Here is a 24,059-nt window from a genome sequence, read left to right as displayed (position 1 = left end):
AGTTCCAGAGTCTGACCACCCTGACAGTAATAAATGCTCTTCTCCTTTGCAAGCCTTTCAGCCTGTGCCCACTGCCTCTTGCCCTGTCACTTTGCAGCGCTGGCACCTTGTGCTTACACACAGACTGGGGCAAGATGTGGAACTCTCCACTGCTGCAAAGCCAACAGCCTGGCTCCACTTCAGCTGTACCAAAGATCACTTGAAACATCACTCCTTGTCAATCACTAGTGTGCAAAAGCAGACTGAAATTCCCACCACACTCCTACATTAAGCACTGCTTGCTGCAAGCAGCCTTCCCCTACAAAGCAGAGCTCACGTGAATTCTCTGTCACTTCAGGCTCCAGAGAGCAGAGAGGGCTTGTCACACAAAGGGGGTGCAGGCTGGCTGAGGAAAAGAGCTGTGCCTAGAAACTCAGAGCCAGCTCTCACCAAACAGTTTTCACTTCTGTAGCTGCATGATCCATAAAGCAGGAGGAGAAGGAGGAGAGCATGACATTAATTGCTGGGAAGAGCCATTGAGGGCTCTGCAGCAACGACAATCCTGTGCTTTCCTGCACTCTCCTCCCTTGAGAGCAGCACAGGAGCAAGAGGAAGGGACCACAGGCTGCACACAGAGCTGCAGCTCTGGCACAGATGGAACAGAGAGAACTGCTACCAGCAGCCTGACAGCCCTGGCACATGCTTCCTTTCACAGAATCACACAGAATGTTAGGGGTTGGAAGGGACCTCCAGAGATCCCCCAGTCCAGCCCCCTGCCAGAGCAGCATCACCCAAGATCACATCCAGGTGGGGCTGGAAAGGCTCCAGAGAAGGATACTCCACAAGCCCTCTGGGCAGCCTGCTCCAGGGCTCCACCACCTTTCATAAATGACATGTTTAATAAGCAGCAGGAAAATTTGCTTCCCAGTTTTTAATTGCTCTTAAGCATCTGTGCTGTGGCCCAGACTGAACACCACCTCTATTTCACTCAGGTGACACCAGAAAGTAGGGAAGCAGCCACATCCCTGACTGGCCAGCTTTACACCACCTGGCCACAGCCCATTTCTCTAAGGAGCAGGACAGCTGAGTCCAACCAGTGTAACCACAGCCCAAGAGTTCTGCAGAGTGTCTTTGGAAAACATAAGCTACCTTTGTTTTGCTTCCACCTCCTCCCAATAATTATTTATCCTACCTAAATGTCCCTCCTCAGACACCTGCTATTTCTCTCACAGTGTAGACTCGACACACTGCAATCCACCAGCACATAGCTTACTCCAAAACCTTTCATCCTGATGGATCATTGATTACTTAACCTAACAGTTTACTCAGCTACTCTGCCTGAGACTAGGAGCAGCCCTACCATGAGTAAAACCTGATTTTAAGCCTGGAGTCAATTACTGGCATTAAGATTATCCTTTTTTGTTCATGTGAGCCTGTAACCCCCAGGTGTTAGCACTGCAAGCATCAGTGTGCGCCACTCACCATTGTGATCAAGGTAATCCAGGTACCAAAGAAAGAACCTCAGAGAGTAATTGTTTGAAATCAATGCTCAGCTATAACAAACACATTGCACCTTCTACTCCTACAATCAATAACACACATTTACCTCTAGTCTACAGAGCTGACTTCTGGCCAGGATTTGGGGTGTTAAAGCAGCACCAGGAAGAGGATGAAATATTACAGGAGTCATGAAAAAGATTACTCAGAGCTCTGTATCTCTTTAAATGTAGTGTTTCAGGCTGTAAGTGCATTGCTGCTTGAATAATTACAGCATATATTAATAGGAGCAAATACTCACTGCATATTGAATTGCTTGAGAAATCTCTCCTGCCAGGCACCAGTGGCAGAAGGAGGGAGTCCAACCAGCCCAGGGAGTCGCTTCCTGAGGAGAAAACACAAACATGGCTCATGTCATATCTGGAGCTGAATTGCTTCTTCAGACTGGGGAAACTCAAACTCAAGCCATCCTGATCACAGCCCTAAGTGTGTTGTCCTGTGGAGACCTCAGTGTGCACAAGCACGTTTCCTCATGTGTGGGACAAGGGAAAGCACAACCAACAGTGAAAGAGGGAAATGAGTGACTGCACTCCTTGGCACTTCCACAACTGCAAAGAGCCATGGTCAGGTTTACTGCACCCCACTCACTAGTGGCAGTTGGCATTAGTATCCCACAAACATACCACATAGATTGGAGCCCAGCATTTTAGGAGGGGATACATTCAGTGCTGGTAGAAGCAAAGGAACAAGTTAACCAGATGCTCAGCGTTCTGTGATTGCAAACTGCTTTGCAGTCTTCTGTTTTCCCTCCCCAGTGAAGAGCCCACAGGAAACAGCTGCTGCACAGGAGGTGTGGTGATGGCTGGTACCACCCTGAGCTATTGTGGCTGCCTGATGGCAGTCTGCACCAAGTGCAGCAGTGTTACTGCAGCTGCTCAGAAACTTAACTCAGGCCAAGACAGACACCACACTGTGCCTACAGCTCACAGCCTGAAGGCTTCTCTTAACTGTAGGATCAAATCAGCATTCTGTTGAAACAAAAAAGGGAAACAGAGGAGGCCTTGCTGTACTCTAGTAAATCACTGCCAGGACAACAGAAGGAAGTGAGAAAACGAATCACAGAAGGGCTCAGGCTGGAAGGGAGCTCAGAGCTCCTCTCCTCCAACCTCCACACCATGCCCAGGGACACCTCTCAGCTACACTCAGCTGCTCAAGGCCTCATCCAGCCTGGCCTGAAACACCCCCAGGCAGGAGGCAGCCACAGCCTCCCTGGGCAGCCTGGGCCAGAGTCTCAGCAGCCTCCTGCTGAACAACTTCTTCCTCAGCTCCACTCTAACCCTGCTCTGCCTCAGCTTCAACCCATTCCCCCTTGGCCTGTCTGCAGACACCCTGATGAAATGCCTCCCATATAGCTGCTGTGTATCCCCACTAAACAAGGTAAGATTCAGCATATGGCAGAAGGGTGACCCTGCCCAGCAAAAGGACATAGAAGGACAACTCTGCCCTGTTCATGCTGAAGCTGTACAGCCATGAAGCAAAGAACTCCACAGGAACAGAAATGATGTGAGATTCATCCCAAGGAACAGGGCATCCTGTAATGTCTGAATGGGAAAGAAGTGCTCAACTGTTGTACCTGCTGCACACCATACCTGCACAAAGTCAAGTCCTAGGCATTCTAGAGCTACAAACTGAAATCAAGGAAGAGCCCTCTGGTTTTAGGCAGCAGCTGTGGTAGATCTCTTAGGCTGCAGTTTTGGGCTTAGGCACCTGAATTCTCCCTAAATCCTGCTTTAGGTACCTAAGTCCTTTATTGGATCTAGACAATAAACTCTCTCTCTCTCTGGGTCTTTACCTGGTTAAGTATTTGATATCCTATTATGTTTTGCCTCCCTTTTCATTTCTAATGAGATTCTTACTTTTCTAACATGTAGTTAACTGTTCACCTTACATGCAGTTGGGATTTTTTGATGCTCAGTGGTGCATACATAATTAGGAAGTGTAATTAAATAATTGACCAAGAGCCTTAGTTCAAAAGTGCTGAGAACCCACAGCTCCAGGTGCCTCAAAGAGCACCAAGATCTCCTGGAAAACCCATCCTGCAGTGCTGCACAGAAGTGCCAGAGGCAGTGCTAGCAGCCTAGACCTGCTCAGCTCAACTAACTCTGGAGACCAAGCTGCAGATGCAGCTTTGTGGCCTCTCCTACTCCAAGCCAGCTCCTGCCCAACGCTGTGCTGCACAAAGGTTTGTGTTTGTTTTACTGCAGTGATGCTGAGTACTCTTCCCTTTAAAAGTCTGCCTGCAGGAACCAGCTCACTTGTAAAGCCCCAAAAGCCTACTAAGCAACAAAGAACAAATTGAAACAACAGAAACCCAAGCAGGCTCTGAGCCAGGGCTGAAGTGATTCAAACAGCAGCAGCTAAGGTCTTCAAAAGCCATTCAGGAATTGCTTTTGTAAATACAGTTTGAGATTTCCTTTCATTACTTTTCCTTTTGTTTCTGTCCCCTAGAAGCGTTAGCAGTTTCTTGGTGGAACAATTAGTGCTCAGGAACACGATGTCTGCCTTTAAAATAAAGACTGTGACTGCTAGTTGCCTAATGTAATTTTTCCCCAGCTCAGTTCCTTTTGCCTTTGCTACAAGCATCTTGGTTAAGAGTTAGGACAGCTACCTTTAAAGGAGCAGTGGGAAAGCAGTCAGGAAGCCATTCTGTACTTTTCTCAGCATCTAACTCCTTTCTTTGGGTTATCTTTCTTGGGCTCTGTGCCAAGAGAGCCTGCACAGATCTGGCTCAGCTGCAGGTTTCCAGTGCACAGGTACTTCAAGCACACAGATGGCTTTAGCCTGCCTTGGGTTTGCTTCATGTTGTGTACGCTGCTGTTGAATTCCGCAGCTCTTCAATGAGAATAATGGTGCCCAATTCACCTGAAGTGGGGTCTAACACAACCTTAAACCAAGTTTCATTGTCATCTCTAGTTTAAGGGGGTTGCTTATAGAAGCATTCAACCACTGGCTTACAAAGCAGAAGGCAGGCATGAACTTCAGCTCTGTAGCACTTGGCAGGTACCTTTCTGAACCAGGACAACCGGGGCTTATGTAAGCAGCTGTAAAACATTGCTTTGCAGCAGGAAGGGAAAGGACAGCCCCTGAAGACTTTCTAAGAAAGGCCTACGTGAACTGCACGAGGGGGTGGGCCAGTTTTGTTCTGAAGTACCACTGATGTGACCCTACAGGAAGAGAAGAGAAGCAGAGCTTTTTGAAGGTGCACTATTTTTAATGGAGTGGTGGTGGAGCTGTGCCTGTTATCTAATCTAGTCCAAAGTTGCCTGCCTTTCCCCCCCTCCCCCTTATATAACCATCACAACCTGATGGTAGCACAGTGAAAGATCTGAAAAACTGAGGGCTTTGTTTAGTTAACTGTGCCCAAGGTTAAATAACACACCCAAAGCAAAGCTTGAACAATCAGCTGTTCCTCAAAGATGAAACAATGACCTCAGAGGCAACAGCAAGGCTCAACCAGTCCCAGCACCCCGTTTCTAGGGGCTGGAAAAATGAATCCCTCCAGAGCAAGGAAAAAGTGAGCATACAGTCAGATTTTTCCCCAGCTAGTCTGCCAGGTTCCAGAGATCTGTGTCTCAAGGATTTCCTGAGGCAGAAGTGGCTGCTTTTATGTAGTGGATTCTTTTCTCTGAACTCCTGTATACTTCTCTCGAGCCCAGCCAGGGGCTCAGCATCCAGAGGCCTCCCTCTGTGCTTGCAGCACACTGCTCACGGGTACTTAAGAACAAGCTCCAACTCTGTATGTTTAATCTAATGAACTTCAGCAACTTCCTACAACCACACAGAACAAACTTAAGCAAAAATGAATCTTTTTTATATCTGAAGCTAGGATATTTTTTTTTCCTTGATGCATGGAAGCTCTTGAGTTTCCACCAGAGACCCAAGGCAACAAGGACACATGTGAATGCCGAGAACAGCAAGGACCACACACATTAGGAGACAGTGAGTGGTTAACAGTAAGTGCTGCTGGCAGGTAAGAGCAAGGTCTGAAGAAAAGTGCTAACTAGAGTTCTGCACGTGGTGGAAGCAGTGCAAAAGATCAGGCTTCCCACTCATCTCTTCATCCATCCTAGCCCAACTCCTTTCCTTCACTGTTTGTCATTGTGTTGAAGTGAAAGGTGATGGGAGAAAAACCTCAGCTCTTCTGCTCCAAGACCCCAAGGCTGGCAAAACCAAATTTTGTTTGTTCCTCTAGACTGGGGTTTATAAAAATTAGCTGCTTGTAGCAGCCAATGTTGCTTGAATCATCAGTATAAATGCTGATATAGGAATCTTTATGAGACTCAGTGGAAGTTGCAATAGTGGGAAGAAATAGACTGTAATTGCTACCTGGTTTTATGGCTCTTGCAAGGACAACCTTGCTATCCTCACTCCAGCTTTTAAAGGAAGTCCCACGAGCCCTTGAACTTTGTCCTCTTCTAGTTTTCTCCTCCATTTCCACGAACAATCCCATCTGGAGGGCAGAACAAACTACCCTTGTCTGGAATGATGGCCACAGTACTACTCTGAGTTTTAATTCTGTCCAAACCTTGCATCTCCCTGATACCTTGTGAAGGGTCAGCTCACAGGTGAGCTTTAGGAACTTGAAAGACCCTGTCAAGGCAAAGGACGTGATTTTACACTGGTTCTGGTTCAGCTAAACCACCTGGCCGTAAATCCAGACCTATCAGCTCATTTCCAGTCACGGCATCTTCGCCAATAGCCCTCATTAACAGCCTTCAGCATCATCCTCCAGCCTGTCATATGTGAAATACAGGTAAAGACAAATATAGCTTCGCTCCTTTCGTAAGGCCATAAAATCAAATTTACCGATGTAGAAGCTTTGCCTGGAAGGTTTTAGTGATATTTATCGGAAACTTCTGGATTTACGACAGCCTTACAACTTCGAAAGGCATCACGGCAACAGTAAATACACAGCACATACGCAACAGACTTCATGCTTTCATTAGAGCCTGACACACTTGCAAGCCCTTAACACTTGCCCACAAAAATGCGGCGTGACTACTACTCGACTGAGTCAAAACAGAGCAGGTACTTCCCCACAGCGCTCGACTGCTAGGCTGGAGCTGCGGGAAACGCTCACCGCACCGACTGGCGGCGGGCAGCGCACGGGCAGCGCACAGGCAGCGCAGGGGCTGGGCAGGGACGGCCCCCGGGCCCATCGTACGGGGAAAGCTACGCCGAGCGCGGGGCACGCTCCAGGAACGAGGCGGGGAATGCACAGAACCTACGGACAAAGGGCGCTTTCTCCATCTCGCAACTTTTATCGTGTTCTTCGTTACAAAACTACGGCACGAGCAATGGGGACCGGCCCCAGCGGACGGAGGGTGAGAATGAGCCCCGGGAGGGCGGCCACATAGGGGCTGCCCGGCAGGCACCGACCGCGCGAAGCCGCCAGGGCCGCGGCAGCTCCAGACCCCAGGCCCTCCCCAGGCGCTCGGAGAGCCGTTAGGGACCCCTCTGCCCACCCCGGCGGCTCCGTCCTGCCGCGCCCGGCTGCTCCCCCCGCCTCCCATCGGCCACCCAGCCCCAGCAGCGCAACCCCCGCGGCCGCTCTCACCAGAGCAGCCGCTCCTCAGAGCCGCGCCGCTCCCAGGAGCCAGCCCGGAGCCCGCAGGCCTGTCCCTCTTCCCCGGCAAGCTACCCTCCTCCCCCCGGCCCCGCACAGGCGCTGTTTCCTCGCCGCACCGCGCTCCCTCAGCCGCGGGAGCGGAGAGGCGGGGAGGGCTGCGCGCAGCGCCCGGCTCTGGGGCGGGCCGCGAGGGGCACTGAGGGTGGGGGCGCTGCCCCGCCCGCCGGCCGCACCTTCCGCGCGGGCCGGCCCCCCCACGACTCGAGCCGCCGCCGCCAGCCCCGCCCCCCTGCGCTGAGACGGCGCGCGCGTGGAGCTGTGTTTTGTAACCGCCTCGCGCCCGCCCCTGCCCCGCCCCCTCGCGGCCAATGGGCAGCCGGCGCGGCCGTCAGCTGACGCGGCGCTTTATGTAAGCGCGTGGGGTGAGGGCGCGCGAGGGAGCGGTTTGAAAGGGGGGCCGCGCTGGGCGCGCGCCGCCGCCTTCTCCTCCTCCCGGCAGGGCGGGGGACCGTGGCCTCGGGTCGCGCGCGCAGCGGCGCGCACGTGACACACCCCTCCCGCCCGCCCGGGTGCCTGGCTTCCTCCGCCCCGCGCCCACAGTGCCTCAGCGTCGCGCGCCCAGCGGAGCCCAGCCCGGCGGCCGGAGCGGCAGCGCCACACCCCCCTTGCCGGAGCCGGGCAGCCGATGGCGTTCTCTCCCGTGGCCGTGGACTCGGAGGTGTCGCCGGAGCCGGGCGGCAGCGGGAACCCCGGCCGGGAGGCGGACGGAGAGCTGGAGCTGTTGCCGTGGCTAGGCGAGAGGCCGGTGCCCGGGCACCGCCTGAAGGAAGTGATGGGCGCGTCTTTGGCGTCTCTGTGCCTCGGCCCCCTCGCAGGACCGCAGCGCCTCGGGACCCTTGTGGATTGCCTGGTGCTGAACTATCGCCTGCGCCTGGGGCTGAGCTGGAGCCGGGAGCGCGGGGCCGCGGCCGCGGGGCCGCTGCGCTGCTGCGGCTGCGGCAGGTTCCTGGCCGAGCCGGTCACCGTCCCGTGCGGGCACACCTACTGCCGCCGCTGTCTCCGGAGGCAGCTGCGGGCCCGCTGCCGCCGCTGCCGGGACTGGCTGTTGCCGCCGGGGGACACCAGCACGGCCGCTGCCCCGCTGCGGACCAGCGTCGTCCTTAGCCAGCTGGCCGAGAAGTGGTTCCCGAGCGAGAGCGAGAGGGCGAGAACCGCGACCCGGCTGGAGGAGCTGCTGGCCCAGGGCCGCTTCCGAGAGGCGCTGGGCGCCGCCAGCCAGGCTCTGCGAGCAGGTAAGGCTTGTGGCGAGCAGCCTCATTCGCCGCCGCTCCCGCGGGCCTCGGGCGCAGAGTCCTGCCTCGCTCCCCGCCCGTGTCCCGCCGGGACCGTGACGAGCTGCTGGCTATGCATGGCAGGCTCCGGGAGGGTGGGGGGGTGGTGGCTGGAAGTGCAGTGGAGAAGGTGAGTGTGCGTTTCCCTCATGCTCTTCAGCTTCTCTACCTTACTGCTGAGACCGTCAGTGACCGAAGGGGACGGATAAAGAACATGCGAAGTTTTGTCGAGTTTGCAGGGAGGACTCGGAGAACCTCCCCGCAGCCTGCTGGAGGGGAGGGACCGATGCGGGGACGCGTAGCTGCCCGGACTGTGGCTGAGCGTCCAGCCTGGTGGCGGGGTGCGCTTCAGGGCATGGAAGAGCGTCAAACATGGGCTGCTTCAGATAGTTATTTATTTCTCCACCTCGTGTGCCTTTGTGGGACTTGTTTACAGAAGAGTTTGGGGGCTTTGTTTCGCTTTGTGTTTAGCGGTCGCTGTGCACGGACAAGAGCAGCTCTGTTGCTGTATTTAACCTTGTTTCCTGAGAGAGACCTATTTTCAGTCTTAAGTGTCACCAAGACAGTTCCCAGCAGGCCGGGCCCAGTTGCATAAGCAGAGAGGCATGGAGGGGGACAGGTTGTGTAATGGCAGTGACATCATAGGTGGGTGTGGTTGAAGTTTTATAATATAGTGTTGAGAGAGGGTGCACGGAGGGGAGGTAGAGGCATGCTTCTAGGCTGTCCTGTGTCCATCCCAAGTGGTCTGCCAGGTACCATCAAGGCTGGAGAGGAGGCCGTGCTGCCAGAGTCTGGCCTTTGCAGAGGGAGTCGGGTTTGTGTGCTTGGTAGCCTTGGACCCAGTGAGATGCCTTTGTTGGTTTTAATCATCTGTGGATCTTGGTACCTGGCTGACCTGTGGGCTCCCGGTTTCAGTTGTGCCCGTTTGTTGCTGTTCAGAAACGCAGGCATTGATACTGTTACGTTTGTACAGTTGTCTGCAGTGGAGGGAAAAAAACCAAAGCTTGCTTAAGTCTAATCCTTCCAATCTGTTCTGGGGAGATCACTTTGGATCTGGTGCCAGAATGCACTGTTTTCAGTGTAGATGGGATTAAATCCCATACACACTTTTATTTGCCTTCTGGCAACATAAAGAGGTTCCATTGTGGTCTTCAATCCTACTTTGGTCAGAGAGTTTCCAAAATGTAGGATACTGGATAGATGTGACCTCAGAAAGTGCTTGGTCTGTTTTAACTCCTGGAGCTGTAAGAAGCAGACTTTGTGTGTGTGTGTTCTGAAGTACAGCATTGATTCTCATACAGGTCATGAAGAAATCGCCATGAGGATGGTGAGATACTGCAACAGGAACAGGTTGCCCAGGGAGGTGGTAGCAGCCTCATCTCTGGAGGTTTTGAAGGGCAGGCTGGATGTGGCTGTGAGCAACCTGCTGTAGTGTGAGGTGTCCCTGCCCATGGCAGGGGGGTTGGAACTGGCTGATCCTTGAGGTCCCTTCCAACCCTAACAATTCAGTGATTCTAAGTGGAGTCAAAAACTCAGTGGCCTTCAGGGTACAAACTGATGAGTCCATTACTGATCACAAATATTTACAGGGGTCCTGTTTGATGTTTTGAGATTACATTGAAAGAATAAAAAGAGGAAATTAATTCTGTGGACTCTGGGGAAATAATTCTGATACTCTTTGTGTGTGTGTGTGTGTGTGTGCGAAGCTACATCTTCAATTTGGGCTTTACAATGGGTTTAAAATGTAATTGAATTTATGGTGCTTTTCCAAGATTGTGTTACTCAGACGGAGTCCATGTGCTGGAAGCTCAGGTTGAGATCCATTATTAAACTTGTTCCTGTGTCTCCAGTCCTGGGAACTACCAGTGTTCTAGATATTCTGGTAAAGGTACTGAAGAACTTAATGAATTAGAATGCAGGTGTACATTAGATGTTAGTTTAGAGCTGTGGGCTCACAACTACCAATTGAAGGTGATTTCAGGCCAACAGAGAACTAATGAATTGTTGCTGGTGCACTTTCTGCCATCCTCTAGAACATGAATCTTGAAAACACTTCAGAGGTGGAAAAGATGCAGTGTAAGAAATAGATTAATGTTTGAAATCATTCTTGTTCTGTTTCAGTGTTTTCCACCTGCTGCATCATCTCTTTGTTTTTAAGTCAGGTAGAGTCAAAAAAATGTGAGAAACCCCTAAATCTGATGTCCTGAATGAGGCATTTGCAACTAGCCCTTTGCTCGTGGCATGTTTTCATAACTTTCTTCTGTTTCTTGAGACACCTGGAAGGGAAATGTTTGCCTTGGTGCAAAAGTGACTTCTGAAGAACATCAGGAGTGTTAAAATGTGTATGGTTAATAGAGTCCTTGCAGGGGTTGAAAGGGTTTGGGCTAAAATCCAAGCACAGCTCTTCTTTAATCAGGGGTCCTGAAACACAGAGCTGATAGGCTTGAGTCTGGTCAGGACTTAACTCCTGCTGGAGTAGGTCTCAGCAAGCCTGTTCAAAGCAGAATAAACACTGAGTTCAGAGCAGTTTGCCTAAGGCTTTGTCCAGCTGCATCATGAAGACCTACATGAATAACGATTCCACAGCCCCTCTGGGCAGCCTGCTCAAAGGTTAATTACCCTCACCGTGAACATTTTTCTCCTTATTCCAACTTGTAACCATTGTCTCCTGTTTTTCCCTTGTGCACGTCAGTGAAGAGTCTTCTGGGTAGCCTCTCTGGAAGGCTGTTGGGCTCTGCCAGGTCCGTCAGGAATTGCACTGCACTGAGCAAGTGCATTCCTCTCAGCCTCTTCTCATGGGTTGTGTGTGCCGACCTCTGACCATAGGAGTGACCCTAGAGCACTGTGCTCATAAGTACTGTCCTAAAGCTGTCTGCATAGTGGTTGTGATGTGCATGGCTTTTAGTTTTAAGTCTTTGGTACATTATCAAGAACCGTATCAAAAGCATGTAGCATCAGACCAGACACAGTCCACTTACTGCTCTGTTTATCCTGACAGCAGCCAGAAGCAGATGCTTTGAAAGTAATGTCAAAGAGTTGATTGTTGAGCAGGGTTTTGTGAGCACACCTTTGTGTACTTCCCTACTAATGCAGTCATAGCTGGTATGCACTGAAAGCACTTGCTGTAGGTTTTGTCTTTGGGTGTGCTAGAAGTGAGTGATTCCTGTGTTTACAAGACACTGGGTTATTGAAGCACAAGTTGTGTTTCTGCTCTGCTTAGCCTTTGGTTTAAGGACTTGAAATAGCTTTGCATCCTCTCTGTAGGTGGCAAACACTGAAATATCTGTTGGAATACTGCAAAAAGTTGTTTGTATAGTTACAGAGCCTAGACATTAAAATGGGGTTGCCAACCCTGCCATACAAATATAGATCCTTTGGTCCTATTTGCTACATGCAGTTGTTGTTCCTTGGCAGCGTTTGTGTGTGTTGGGCTCCTTGGCTTAGCCTTTTGCTTTGTATCAGTTCAACTGGAATGACACATTGCTCTTTGGGAAAAGAAAAGTCAAAAAAGGACAAAATCTTCACCTGCTGTAAACTCAAACTTATATTTTTATCTTCAAACTACCCCTCACTCTTCCAGGGAAAAAAAAAAAGGACTTAGAGTTCCTCAGAATCATAGTATCATAGTATTGGTCAGGGTTGGAAGGCACCACAAGGATCATCTAGTTCCAACCCCCCTGCCATGGGCAGGGACACCCCACACTAGATCAGTCATCGAACTGAAAGTCTGAAAGAGATGAGCTCCCTCTGGTTCTAGAGGTAGGTAGCTTATCAGAGAACAAAGACCTGCGCTCACTGCTGCCTCCGGAGAAAACAATTGGGTTTGATGCTGACTGCTGAATACCAAAGGGTCAGCTACAACAGAAAAGACAGCCTGAAGAGTGTGCTCCGAGCTCCTGCCCCCAGCCATCGCTATCCCAAAGCCGCGGGAAAGCAAGCTTCAGAGCCGTTCTGCTTGCAGAATTGGTGTTTAGGTCAGAGAGTTTCCCAGGCTTCTCTTAATGCAAACATTATGTCGAAAATAAAGAGAAAACCAAGCCCCAAACAAGCCAGGTTTGGGAACGTTAGTATTTGAAACTAGACTGTCAGCACCGAGGACAAACCAGGAAGAGATTTTAGCTTCAGCTGTGGACGACTCTGTCAGCTTTGGTTTTTTAACCCGTTCCAGGAAGGTCTTTTTCCAGGTAGCGTTGTGGATCTAAAGGCAAAGCAGTGTGTTGGAACACATGGGAACATTCACCAGGGTGGCTTTTAGATGCAGAACAAGCTAATGATGGGAGTTATGCAAATTAAAACTAGCCATTTAGCACAGACTAAGATGAAATGTCGAAGTGGAACTATCCCCTCCCACGAAAACCCTTGCTGGAACAAACTCAAACTATTTAACGTTAGTATTGTTTGCAGTAGGGCAGTGCTGGACTTTTGTCTCATTCAGTGACAAACACAGGTGTACTTTAAAAACCATCCAGACCAAAGCAGTGTGCTGGCAGCTTTGCAAGCAGTAGCTGCGGTTAGTTGTGTTGTGAGCAGGCTGGGTTGAGTGACACAGAGGTGGCTGTGCTTCCCACTTGGAGAGTGCTTTACCCCAAGTGCAAGCTGCTGTGTGCTGGACATGAGAACCTCTCTGCACTGGCAGACATGGATGTCTTCCACTGGCACAACTCCTCACAACAGGGCAGGCAGCCTCTGGTAAAGGCCTTCTGCTGCTGGCTCTCTGTTCAGACCTGGTGATAAAACTTACTTCAGGTACTTAGCAGATGGGATGCCGTTGTGCAAGTGGCATCTGCATCTCCAGCCGTGGTTGGAAGGGGGGGAGACTATAAACCCAACCCACAGTCTAAGGAAAAGCTGAAGGTTGGAAAGCAAACTTTGCAATATTGGAACTTTCTAATGCAAGTGCAGTGAATTCCTAGATTTCTGTGGGATGAGAGGGGTGTGCTGTAAAGCTGAAGTCAGCCTTGTCCTTGGTGTCTGTTGTCACAGCTGTACTAAGCAAGGCTTATTCTGTCAGCTTCAATGTGTTTAACATTGCTGCAAGATCTTCAGCTTTGTGGTGCAGCTTGAAAGCCCTGAGCCTAGAACCACCGCCTCTTGGATTAGTCAGACTGTGAGAGTTTTGGAAGGCGGTTACACCACCACTATGAAAGCAAACCTAATGAAAAAGGACAAATTCCTGCATTATTAAAAGTGTTCATTCATTTTTGTCTTCAGATTCCAGTGACTTGATGCTAAGAGTCTACCGAGCCGAGTCCTATGTTGGTCTGCAGGAACATAAAACAGCCATAGAAGATCTAAATGTTGTTATTTCTAAGATGCCAAATTGGCCAGAGGTAAGTTCAGCTGAGCTCCGAGGTTTTCAGACTCTGTGTTTATCTGTAAAACCAAGGAACTGTAAGTTGTACTTGCAGCAAGTTGAGAACCTGGGGCAGCTGCCTTAAATGTTACCCAGTAGGATATGCAAAATGCTAGAAGGTATCTTAATGTAGTTGTCAGCAGCCTGCTCTTGTAAGTGAGGAGAGCAGGTCACAGTGGGTTGGTCTGCTTCCTTTAGCCTTCCTAGACAAATTCAGGTGGTGTTATCACAGCAGAGCAGGAGCTGCTGTCTCTGGACAAAGGATTTAGTGCACTAAAGCTGCTTTCTTGGGAAGTATGGAGTACTTCTGTGCTGTCTGGAATTACTGCTGCTGGATTAGTTCTTTATGAGAATACTTTAGTGTGCTCTCCTAAAAATTATTACACATTTACAAGCCTCACTGTAGCTTAGTGTTGCTGAACTGGATCCTTGACTGGAATTGTGCAGCCAGCTTTAACTGCTTGCAAGCAGAACTTCTGAGGCCTGTAGATTGATGTAATTGAGTTTTAAAATGTCCTAGGCTCATAGAATTGCTTTGGTTGGAAGAGACTTTTCTCAGTTCATCAGGTCCATTTCTTACGCTGTCTGCAAGTTAGCCCTTGCAGAGCCCTGCACTTCCCTGAGGTGTTTATACTTTGTGTTTCCCAAAGTCAGAACATTTTGAGCATGATCTCTTCCTTGAATATCACATGAGCTGAGCAAGCATTGTTTCCAGTCAGGACCAGAATTCTTGGCTTTGTTAAGTGAAGATTTCTCTCACTTCGGTATTATTGATAAAGCAGCTTGCTGTATAAATAGGACAACCAACAGTTTTCTTCTCCAAATGCTACCAAAGAGTCAAACATATTTAGCACAAGCAGTAAATTCTGTTGCAACAGTGTTGGCTAAAGCCCTGAGAGCACACATTTGGGGCCTGGGTTGCTGTCTCCAGTATTGGAGTTGTGATGGTTTATGGTGATGTAATCTCTTGTTTAGTTGTTAATTTTTATCAAGACAAGGACACTTTGCTGGTTTACTTTGAAAAGTTCTTCTTTGAAAAGCCCAGAGAAACTCTGGGAGTCCTGCAAATAGTGCAGGAGCTGGGCAGTCACTGGCTCTCAGAGCTGCAGGTGCCACATACTGCATCTCTGTCTGAACTCTGGGCACAGCAGGAGCACTGAGATCTTGCCATGCCAGAAGAGGTAACTGCTGCTGGCTTGCTGTCTCCTGTGTTCAGCACTTCATGGCTACAGCAGATTCGGAGCATCCTACGTTTCTCCTCTCTGCCTTGGTAGTGCTGTCAACTGTTTCCTACATGTTTTGAAAGAAACCTCACTCACTTCACTTACCTGAGCTTGATGTGAGGGATTCTTTGGACAGTTCTTATCTCTGCAGGGATATCAGCTGCAAGAGGAGGGTTAGCATACCTTCTTCCTTCAGGATACATCTTAATGAAACTGCCCAAATCCATCAAAGATGATGCATGCCCTCACCTGACAGCCTTGCTTCACACAGATGCTGCTGTTAATATTGGCAGTTGCTCCAGAGAAACTGCACTCTGGGGGCTTTTTGGTTGCTTGGGTTATTGTTTTGAGTTTGTAAAGTTTCTGGCTCATTATCTCACATACAGGCAGATATTATTGCTTTGGCTAACTTTGGGTAGATAACTTCTGTTTTAATCTGTCTTGGGTTTCTCTTCCTGTAAATGCAACATTTAGAAAGTGAGCTGGGTTGGACAAGGGATTTCTTGGTCCCAACATCATCTGGTTAGAAGAGGGTTCAGCAAAACTCAGTAGTCTTTTCTCCTCCACCCTCCTGGTTTCGTTTTCCTTTCAGAGAAAACAGTACACAGATTTTATTTAGTTTATTGTATTTTTTCCTAGCTGCTCTCTAGTGGTCAAGAATAAAACAGAGCTGGAGGAAGCAACTCCAAAAGTGCACTATTCTGTGTTAAGGTGTATGCAAGGGATGCATGGCTGTGTGGTTTACTTGTGCTCACCCTTCTCCTGCCAGCTGGAACCATAAAGCTTTGAATGAAACAGAGGGCAAAAAGGGTATGCTGTAAGCTGTTACATAAGGTTATGTAATAATTTGCATTTAGCTCCCTCTGCTTCCCCTCCAAATGCTCACAGAAGGGGGAAATCAAGGCCCTTGGTGAATTCTGCAGCAGTCAGGGATTTAACCCTTCATGGAAGGCCAAACAAATTGACTGGAAGGAGAGGGACACAAGCCTGTGCCATGGCTTTTCCCAAACACTGTAAGGGATGTGTATTAGACAGGACTTAGAGATCATCCAGAGCTTCTTAAAGAGCTCAGTTTTGTGTCCTGGGAGTGCTGTGGTTCTAACTCTGTTGTAAAGCCTGCAAGATGCATGCTGCAGTGCCACGTACTCTGGAAACACCTTCCTGTTCTGTTTTGCAGGTCTACTTCCGCAAAGGAAAAGTGCTGCAAGACTCTGGCTTTGTAGGTGATGCCTTACAACTGTTTCTCCAGTGCTTAGCCCTTGATGAGGACTTTCTTCCAGCCAGACAAGAAGTAGAAAGGGTAATTTTACTGATGAAACTGAATTAATGTTTCTGAGTTGATTCCTTTAAGGTACATGTGGAGAAGGCTTAGGTGGCAAACGGGGCCCTTGCAAGATAGATTGTGCTGTGTTGAAGAGAGAGTCCTCATGGATGTGTTTTAACTCCATGCTTACAAGCACTTGGGCTCTTGGAGCTACTAAATGGAAGTGGAGAGAACTGGAAAGCAGGCAGCAAGTTCAGTATGCTAAGCTGAGCTCTCTTGTGCCCAAAGCACACCGCTTTTTGTTTGGTTGTAAGAACTGACAATGATATTGGATTGATAGTGTCTGGCTGAGTTTGAAAGAGCTCACTCTCTAGCAGCAGGAAAGGTAAACTTCCTTTTGGTAGTAGAGGGGTGTAGGTTTCTGCTTGCTTTCAGCTGTTAGCTCTGCTGAAAGCAAGCTCTGCTTATAACTTCATACAGATTAATTCTGATTCTTGGTATGTAGTTATGGAAGAAATGGGTTGAGATCCTTTGTAGTGATGGTGACCACTGAGGTGTTTGTTTCTTAGACACTGTGTGATGTGCTGTCTCCAGAGAAGTTAGGAGAGAGTCTGAAGGAATCCGTTTGGAATTCACCACATATTCGAAGCAAATCCTCCCTGCTTGGGTCTGAGGTGATTGACTCTTACTGCAACTCACAGCTTTGTCCTGAGCAGGTGAGAAAAACTAGGGGATAACTTTGCTCTTTGGCTGATAGGCTATCAGGATGTCTGAGGTTTGCTTGAGACATCACATTTGCTCTGCAGCCTAAATGCTGACTTTCTGTAGTTGGCTGAATGGGAAGACAAGAATTGTGCTGTGGGACCACCGTGTTTGCAGCTGAGTGTTACACTCTCGTGCCAGGCAGTCAGAAGGTGCTGACTGGGGTTTGGCATTGGTGGCTCCACAGTGGAGAGGAAGCAGATGAAAATGTTAAAACTTGTTCATGCTGAGGAACTTTGAGCAGTTTCTCTAGTTCAGTAAGGAGCTAAGTGTGGGTAGTGATGTGGCTTTGCCTGTTCACATCCTGCATGCTGAGGTTTGTGTTGCTCTTTCAGTGCAGCTCATTTTACCATTACAGACTTTAGGAGGGGCAGGTGAGCTGGAGCCTGTCGGTGGAAGCTTAAGTCGCGCACAGTCTGCCCATGCTCTTAACTCAACAAAAGACCTTGCCAAGGAGGATGGCTTAAAGAGGGTGTCTTCTGAGCCCCTGCTCTCTGGCCAAGAAAAAGGGGCTTTGTTGAAAAGAAAGCTTTCCTTCTCGGAGCAGGATACAGTTCTGTGTGAAGATGGAAGAAACAAACACAAAAAGCAAGGAGGTAAAGCAGCCTCTTACTTGGCAATTTAAAGTATTTGCTCTCTTGTGCCTTGCTCTGAAGGAGTATTTTTGTCTTGGTTTTCCTTAGAAAGTACCAAAAGGGACTTGGATTTGGGAACAGTCCCAGGGGATTTGATCGATGTGTCAGATTTTGAGTGCTCTCTATGTATGAGGTAGGATCTTTTTCTTTTCCCCTTGATTCAGTATTTCCATTAGGGATGCTTGGCTGCATCCCTGCTACACATGTGAACTGAGAGACTGTGATGAATTCTGGTGGCAGTCAGGAGTTTTCAGCCTTCCTCTATGTCTGCAGTTAGATAAACGTATCCCTTGCTGCAGTGCTATACAATACAACATCATTTCTGATCGGGTTGCCTCTTCAGCTTGGCATGAACTGGCAACCTTGAGAGGGCAGGATCATCCTCTGGGGTTAAACATGAGGGGGTTTTGTTTAGTCAATGAAAGTGTTTGGAAAAACTCAGCCTTGTGAGCCTTGTGCTCGGCCAGGAGATGTAGATACTTTAGAACGGAGCTGATGTATTTGGAAGCTCTTGCTGAGCTCTCCTGGGTTTAAGATTAAATACCTTAAAGCATATGGCATGTCCTAAACTGTCCCTAGTTATGCTGCTAGTGTGTAACACTGCTCTTACAGCAGCTCAGCTCCTCAAAGGATCACTGAACTGTGCACATTCTGGATTTCTAGGCAGTGAGACCGAAAGCTTTGTAGTTGGGGATAAATGCTTCAACACTGAGAGCGTTAAAATGTTCCCAGATTAATGGAAAACAGGAAGTGATGTGTGGGGAAATGGAAACAAACTGCAGCAGAGGGGAGAAGTAGAAGGGGATGCAGGGAAATGGCTTTTTTTCTGCTTTGTTTTAGTAAAAGTAGTCTTAGAGCTGGGTGAGTGAGTGTTGTGAGCAAAAGGCAGACTTGCCCTGGCAGCTGACTCCTAGGCACTTTGTTGCAGGCTGTTCTTTGAGCCAGTGACAACCCCCTGTGGACACACGTTTTGCAAAGGTTGCTTGGAACGGTGTTTAGACCACGCTCCTCATTGTCCCCTCTGCAAGGAGAGCCTGAAAGAGGTACTGTTGCTCAGTAGAGCTCACAGACACAAATCTGCACCACTGCACAGACAGCTGGTGCACTTCTCAACAGCTTGGACTCCCTGGGCTTGTGGATTGCTGCTAGAAGGGCAAAACTCGAGACAATTTCAACTGTCAGTCCAAGCTGATTAGGTTTGCCCCAGGGTCTTAGAGGTTTTGTTTCTATGACCATCTGCTTTATTGGTGGGATAAACCCCTTAGTGCTTGTAAACTTCAGTAACTATTCAGTAAAACCTCTGTGATTACTTGTATGGCTCTATAACCTGGGAAATCAGTTCTGTCACTGGTAAGCACCAGCCTGATCTAGTGTGGGGTGTCCCTGCCTGTGGCAGGGGGGTTGGAACTAGATGATCCTTGTGGTCCCTTCCAACCCTGACTGATACCATGATAACACAGACACTGAACTCAACCAGGGAACCCTGTTTTCAAATAGGAGAGTAGCATTCAGTGTTGGGTAATGAAATGTAGGAGCTGTAAGACTTCATAGCTTTACTTCCTGACACGTTTCATGTACCATGGTTTGGAATGAACAATGAGTGCTTTTGCTCAAGCCTTTTGTTACTATGGATGAAAAGAAATATTGTTGATTTTAATTGCTTACAGTACCTTGCAAGCAGAAAATACAGCATAACAGAACTGCTGGAGGAACTAATCATGAAATACTTGTCTGAGGAATTATATGAAAGAAAAAGAATTCATGCTGAAGAAACTGCTGAACACTCAAAGTAAGCTTGCTGGCTTTTGTCTAGAAGGAGCATGGAGATGCTCTTTAGAAATGTCTCGGATGCTCCAGTTGCTTTGGAAGCAGCTCATGACAGACATTAATTGTATGAAAGATGGATGTGATGAAAAGAAACTGTTGGGATTTTGGGGTCATCTTGATGTTTATCTCCAGCAGAGGTCTTCAGATGCATGAAGCCTCATGTATTATAGGTTTGAATGCTGGGAAGCTTTATAGCTCAGGCAACCTACCTCCCAGAACCCATGCACTGGAATGATGGTTTATAGTCTGAAAGGTGTTACACCTAAATCCCTGGCAATGTTTTAGTGCTCTCTTGTTTGGAGCAGTTGCATATACTTGATAAAACAGTATTTTGTCAGTGAGGCCTTCTGGGGCATACTGCAAGATAAACATTACACCCTGGGTTGCATGTTGTGCTCTGGAGTCCATTACTGAAAATAATCTCAATGGTGACCTAGTTGCTGCTACATCTTTGTAGTCCCAGGAAAACTGTGACCCTGAGGGCATGATGTGTGGCTCAAACTAAACCAAACCCAGCAGCTAACACCTTGTCCCCAAAGCAGCCCTTCACTCCCTCACTGGGTGAGCATGAGGCTTACTGCCCAGGATGCATTAGGTCAGTACACAGCTACTCAGGCAGTGTTACCAGTGTGTGTTTCTGTCCTTTACCCAAGTTACTACAGTGTGCTCATGACTAAACCTGGGCAGAGTGCTTTAGAGCCTCAAACAGACTGCAAACCAACAAAAGAGTCTTGCTTTAGCATAGCTCAGTGCTTAGACTTCTAAGCCATGTATTTGTTTGGGTGTTCTCTTGCAGCTTGACCAAGAATGTCCCAATGTTTGTTTGCACTATGGCATATCCTACTGTGCCTTGCCCTCTGCACGTCTTTGAGCCAAGATACCGCCTGATGATCCGCAGGAGCATGGAGACCGGCACCAAGCAGTTCGGGATGTGCATCAGTGATCCCCAGCACGGGTAGGCTTGCATCCTAATGCAGAGCACCATCCTAATGCAGAGCACTTTGGATGGTGAAAGGTGTGCTTTCAGAAGTGTGTGACAAGGGCTGCTCTCCAGTTTTGCAGATTATGGATGCATGCTGCAGATCAGGAATGTTCATTTTCTCCCTGACGGACGGTCCGTGGTTGATACAGTTGGTGGGAAGAGATTTAGAGTCCTACAGAGAGGGATGAAAGATGGGTACTGCACTGCAGACATCGAGTACTTGGAAGATGAGAAGGTATCAGGAATGCTGCCCCAATACCTACTAGCATCAGTAGCTCAAGGTTTGGGCTTGATTGGTTCTGCAGAGCTCCGTTGCAAATTCTCAGGTCTCTGGAAGATTCAGTGCCAGCACGTGGAAGAAATGGAAGCTAGCTGCAGGTTTTATTACTATAAAGTGAAACAAGTCATATTTTTGTTTGTTGGAACAACAGTTTGAAGCTGTAGCTGTTTAAAATGTGACAGAAACACTTTACTATTCCACCATGAGCAGGCAAGGCTCAGGAGAATGCAAGAAATGTGCCTAAACAGAGAGAGAAGGCAAGAAATGCATCTAAACGTAGTGGAAATGGAATGTTTCTGGAGTTCTAGCTTGAACACCCTAGTAATGATGTCTCCATAACATTCCTCCTGCAGGTTGCTGATGAAGAAGAGCTAAAGAAGCTGAGAGAGCTCCACAATTTGGTTTACAGTCAGGCCTGCAGCTGGTTCCAAAACCTAAGGAACAAATTTCGCACTCAGATCCTTCAGCACTTTGGGCCAATGCCTGACAGGGAGGAAAATATACAGGTGAGACATCACTGAAGGGTGCTCACTTCTGGAAAGAAAAACCCTCTAAGCAAATGCTAAACATCAGAAGGGGGGGGGAAAAGCCACCCACACCATTTGCTCCCCAATTTGGAAGTCGATAAGACTTGCAGCTCGTTTCTCTTGTGTGCAGTAAAAGGCAATGCTGTCACTTCAGCACTGTGCAGGGAGGGATGGTGTGCTGATGTGGAGATGAAGACTAGGAAACTGAGCACACCGATGGGCCCTGGTAGCATTTTACACTGCTGGTTTGTGTGAGGCTGAGAGTTTAAATGGAAGAACAACTGTATTTTCTTCCCTAAAACTCATGCAGGCAGAAATGGTAGGCAGAGAGGAAATCACAAGTGACACTTTCCTCCTCTCTGAGCTAGCCACAGACTGCTGCAGCGGCTAGGATCTGACCAGTAGCTCTTAAGGAACTAGCTGCAGCATTAGAAGAGGGAGTGCAATTAGGAGGTAATAGAAGGGTCCTTCAGCTAGAACCAAGGCCATTGTAAATGAGAACACCAGGCCTCAAACACCTGGAATGGAGTGGCTCTTGTTCAGGGAGCTTGGTTAGCAGGTGACCGTCCTACACCGAGCCGTCTTTCCCAAAGGAAGCGCCGGGTTGCCTGCCTTGTCTTAAAAACAGTTGCTTTAGCAGGCTTAGTTGAGGGGGACTTTACTTGGCTTCCCAGGTGGGGAGGGGTTGGAAGAGATCCCTTCAGAACCTTCCTGGTCTCATGGGTCCCAAATTAGAGTAGAATATCACATCACATCTTCAGGCTCATCTTTGCCATTGGCAACATCACCTTTGGCAGTGTTTGCGTTACCCAGCTCTACCGGCTGGACAGAGGGTAAGCAGCTCACCTCTTGTTTGCAGGCCATGCCTAACGGCCCTGCTTGGTGCTGGTGGCTCCTAGCTGTGCTGCCAGTGGACCCCAGGTACCAGCTGTCTGTGCTCTCCATGATGTCTCTGCGGGAGCGTCTGATCAAGATCCAGCACATCCTCACCTACTTCTCCCGAGACCAGTCCAAGTGACTAACCGCCCGCGTCTTCCACCGCCCGGACTCGCTGCTGCTTGTAGTAGCAGCTGGAGTGTTTGCTGCCTTTGCACATCTGGCGCTGCTTCGGGCAGTCTGATGGAGCTGCGTTCTCTCTCCTCCCCCCTCCTGGCTCCCTGCCCCGGGGGGCTCTTTGAATGCACACTTTGCTCAGCGACAGAGGCGCCCCGGCCAAGCCGGCTCCATCTGTGTCAGTTACCTATGCGACGATTTGCACTATGCAGAAGAGAACCTTCTGGAGACTTGAGCATTTTAGCCACTGGCTTTCTAAAGCTGTGGGAAGTGCAGGGCTTAAGGCTGACAGTCCAAGTTTACAATGCTGAGGAGGCAGTCAAGGTTTTGCAGGTGGTTTTGCCTCACACAACTGTTCTTTTGCTGTTTGCACAAATCTTTGAGACCTAGTATTGAATGTCACTGCTGGACGCTCCTACTGCTGACCATGACCGTGGCACAGGTGGCTATCTTCCAGATGTCTGCAGGACAGAACAGGGGACATGATGAACTGTGTTGCTGACCAGAGAGCCAATTCTAAGGAACAAATGCAAAAAAACCCACAAAAGGTACTTCTGTCTCCAAATACCTAAACTGTGAATATGGTTTACATGCCTAGGCCTGTACATGTCAGAGAGGAAGCTGAGAACTAAATGCTAGGACCTGATAGGTTTCTCCTGGGCTTTCCAGGCTGGCTGTCCTTCCAGAGCACACACTGAGCTCATAGAGGGTAGGAGAAGAACTCTCAGAGGGGGAAGGGGTGTGTGTGTGTGTGTGTTGAGGATTGTGCATCCAGGATTCCAAAGCTCCAAGTTTCATTTGAACTCCTTCAGGTGGTGCAGATGTGAGTTCTGTTGCCTTACTCATCCCAGTAAAGCCCAGTGGCAAGGTTAGCATCATGCTGCCAGTAGGTCCTTTTTGTAAGGAGAGGTTTGCCTACTTGTGAATATGTCTGACTCTGGCTTTCTGTAAATCATTTGTAAAGTGTTTCTTAAATCTTGCTTTTGCTAATATATTTAATTTTCAATAAAAGCTACAGGTTTGTAAGATTTGTAACTTGCAACTGCAGCTCACTTTTGTGTTGCCATAGGCTTCTGCTCTGGCAGCTTCAGGCCAGAAGCAGCTGCTTAACCTACACCAAGGTTGAAGGCACTCCATGATGTAATTAATTGGTCTGTAGGTAATCTGTTCCTGATTATAGCTCCTGGCTCAGACTGCTTATTGGGCAGGCAAGGTCTTGCTGGGCTCCTGCTTTGGAGCCCACTTTAAGTAAGGTGATTTCAGCTACCGAGTTTGCATTGCACAAAACTCTGCAGCTGTGGGAAGCTGCCCTTGCAGAATAGTGAGGGATCTCCCAGGGCTGCTCAGCAAGTGCCCTGCCCTTCTCTCTCAGCTCTGAAGCTTGACACATCCCAGGCAACACTGAACCTGCTGCAGCACTTCCAACGTGGGCTTCCACCTAGGGTAGATTGCCCTGGATTGATATATTGAAAGCTTTATTTGCATAATAAAAGGAGAAAGGGGATCTTCTCTTTCTCCCCTTGAGCCTCCTATAACCTTCTCTTTGGAAACCTTATCTTTGTATCACCATGATCTTCTTACTGCGGGTGACAGGCTATGTTTCCTTGGCAGTGAAAAGTCCCTGTGGCCAGGCTGGTGAAATGCTCAGGTAATCAGTTGCCTTTTTTCCCTCTTCCTTGCTGAGAGCTTTAATGTTTCGGTGAAGTATTGCCTGGTC

At 48.8% G+C, this 24,059-nt stretch overlaps 1 protein-coding gene across 1 annotated transcript; it reads left to right on the top strand.

Annotated features, from left to right (window-relative positions):
• Positions 1-7,605: 7,605 nt before the first annotated feature.
• Positions 7,606-22,493, top strand: LONRF1 (LON peptidase N-terminal domain and ring finger 1). Its single transcript, XM_054163182.1, has 12 exons — positions 7,606-8,397; positions 13,648-13,766; positions 16,190-16,312; positions 16,846-16,992; positions 17,397-17,634; positions 17,722-17,806; positions 18,602-18,716; positions 19,341-19,462; positions 20,297-20,455; positions 20,555-20,717; positions 21,116-21,268; positions 22,149-22,493. The coding sequence occupies exons 1-12, from the start codon at positions 7,791-7,793 to the stop codon at positions 22,305-22,307; spliced, it is 2,190 nt and encodes a 729-aa protein (XP_054019157.1). The 5' UTR covers positions 7,606-7,790; the 3' UTR covers positions 22,308-22,493.
• Positions 22,494-24,059: the final 1,566 nt, after the last annotated feature.

Source organism: Dryobates pubescens, chromosome 1 (assembly GCF_014839835.1).
Source record: "Dryobates pubescens isolate bDryPub1 chromosome 1, bDryPub1.pri, whole genome shotgun sequence".
Lineage (NCBI taxonomy): Eukaryota > Metazoa > Chordata > Aves > Piciformes > Picidae > Dryobates > Dryobates pubescens.
This window is presented reverse-complemented; position numbering and strand designations above follow the sequence as displayed.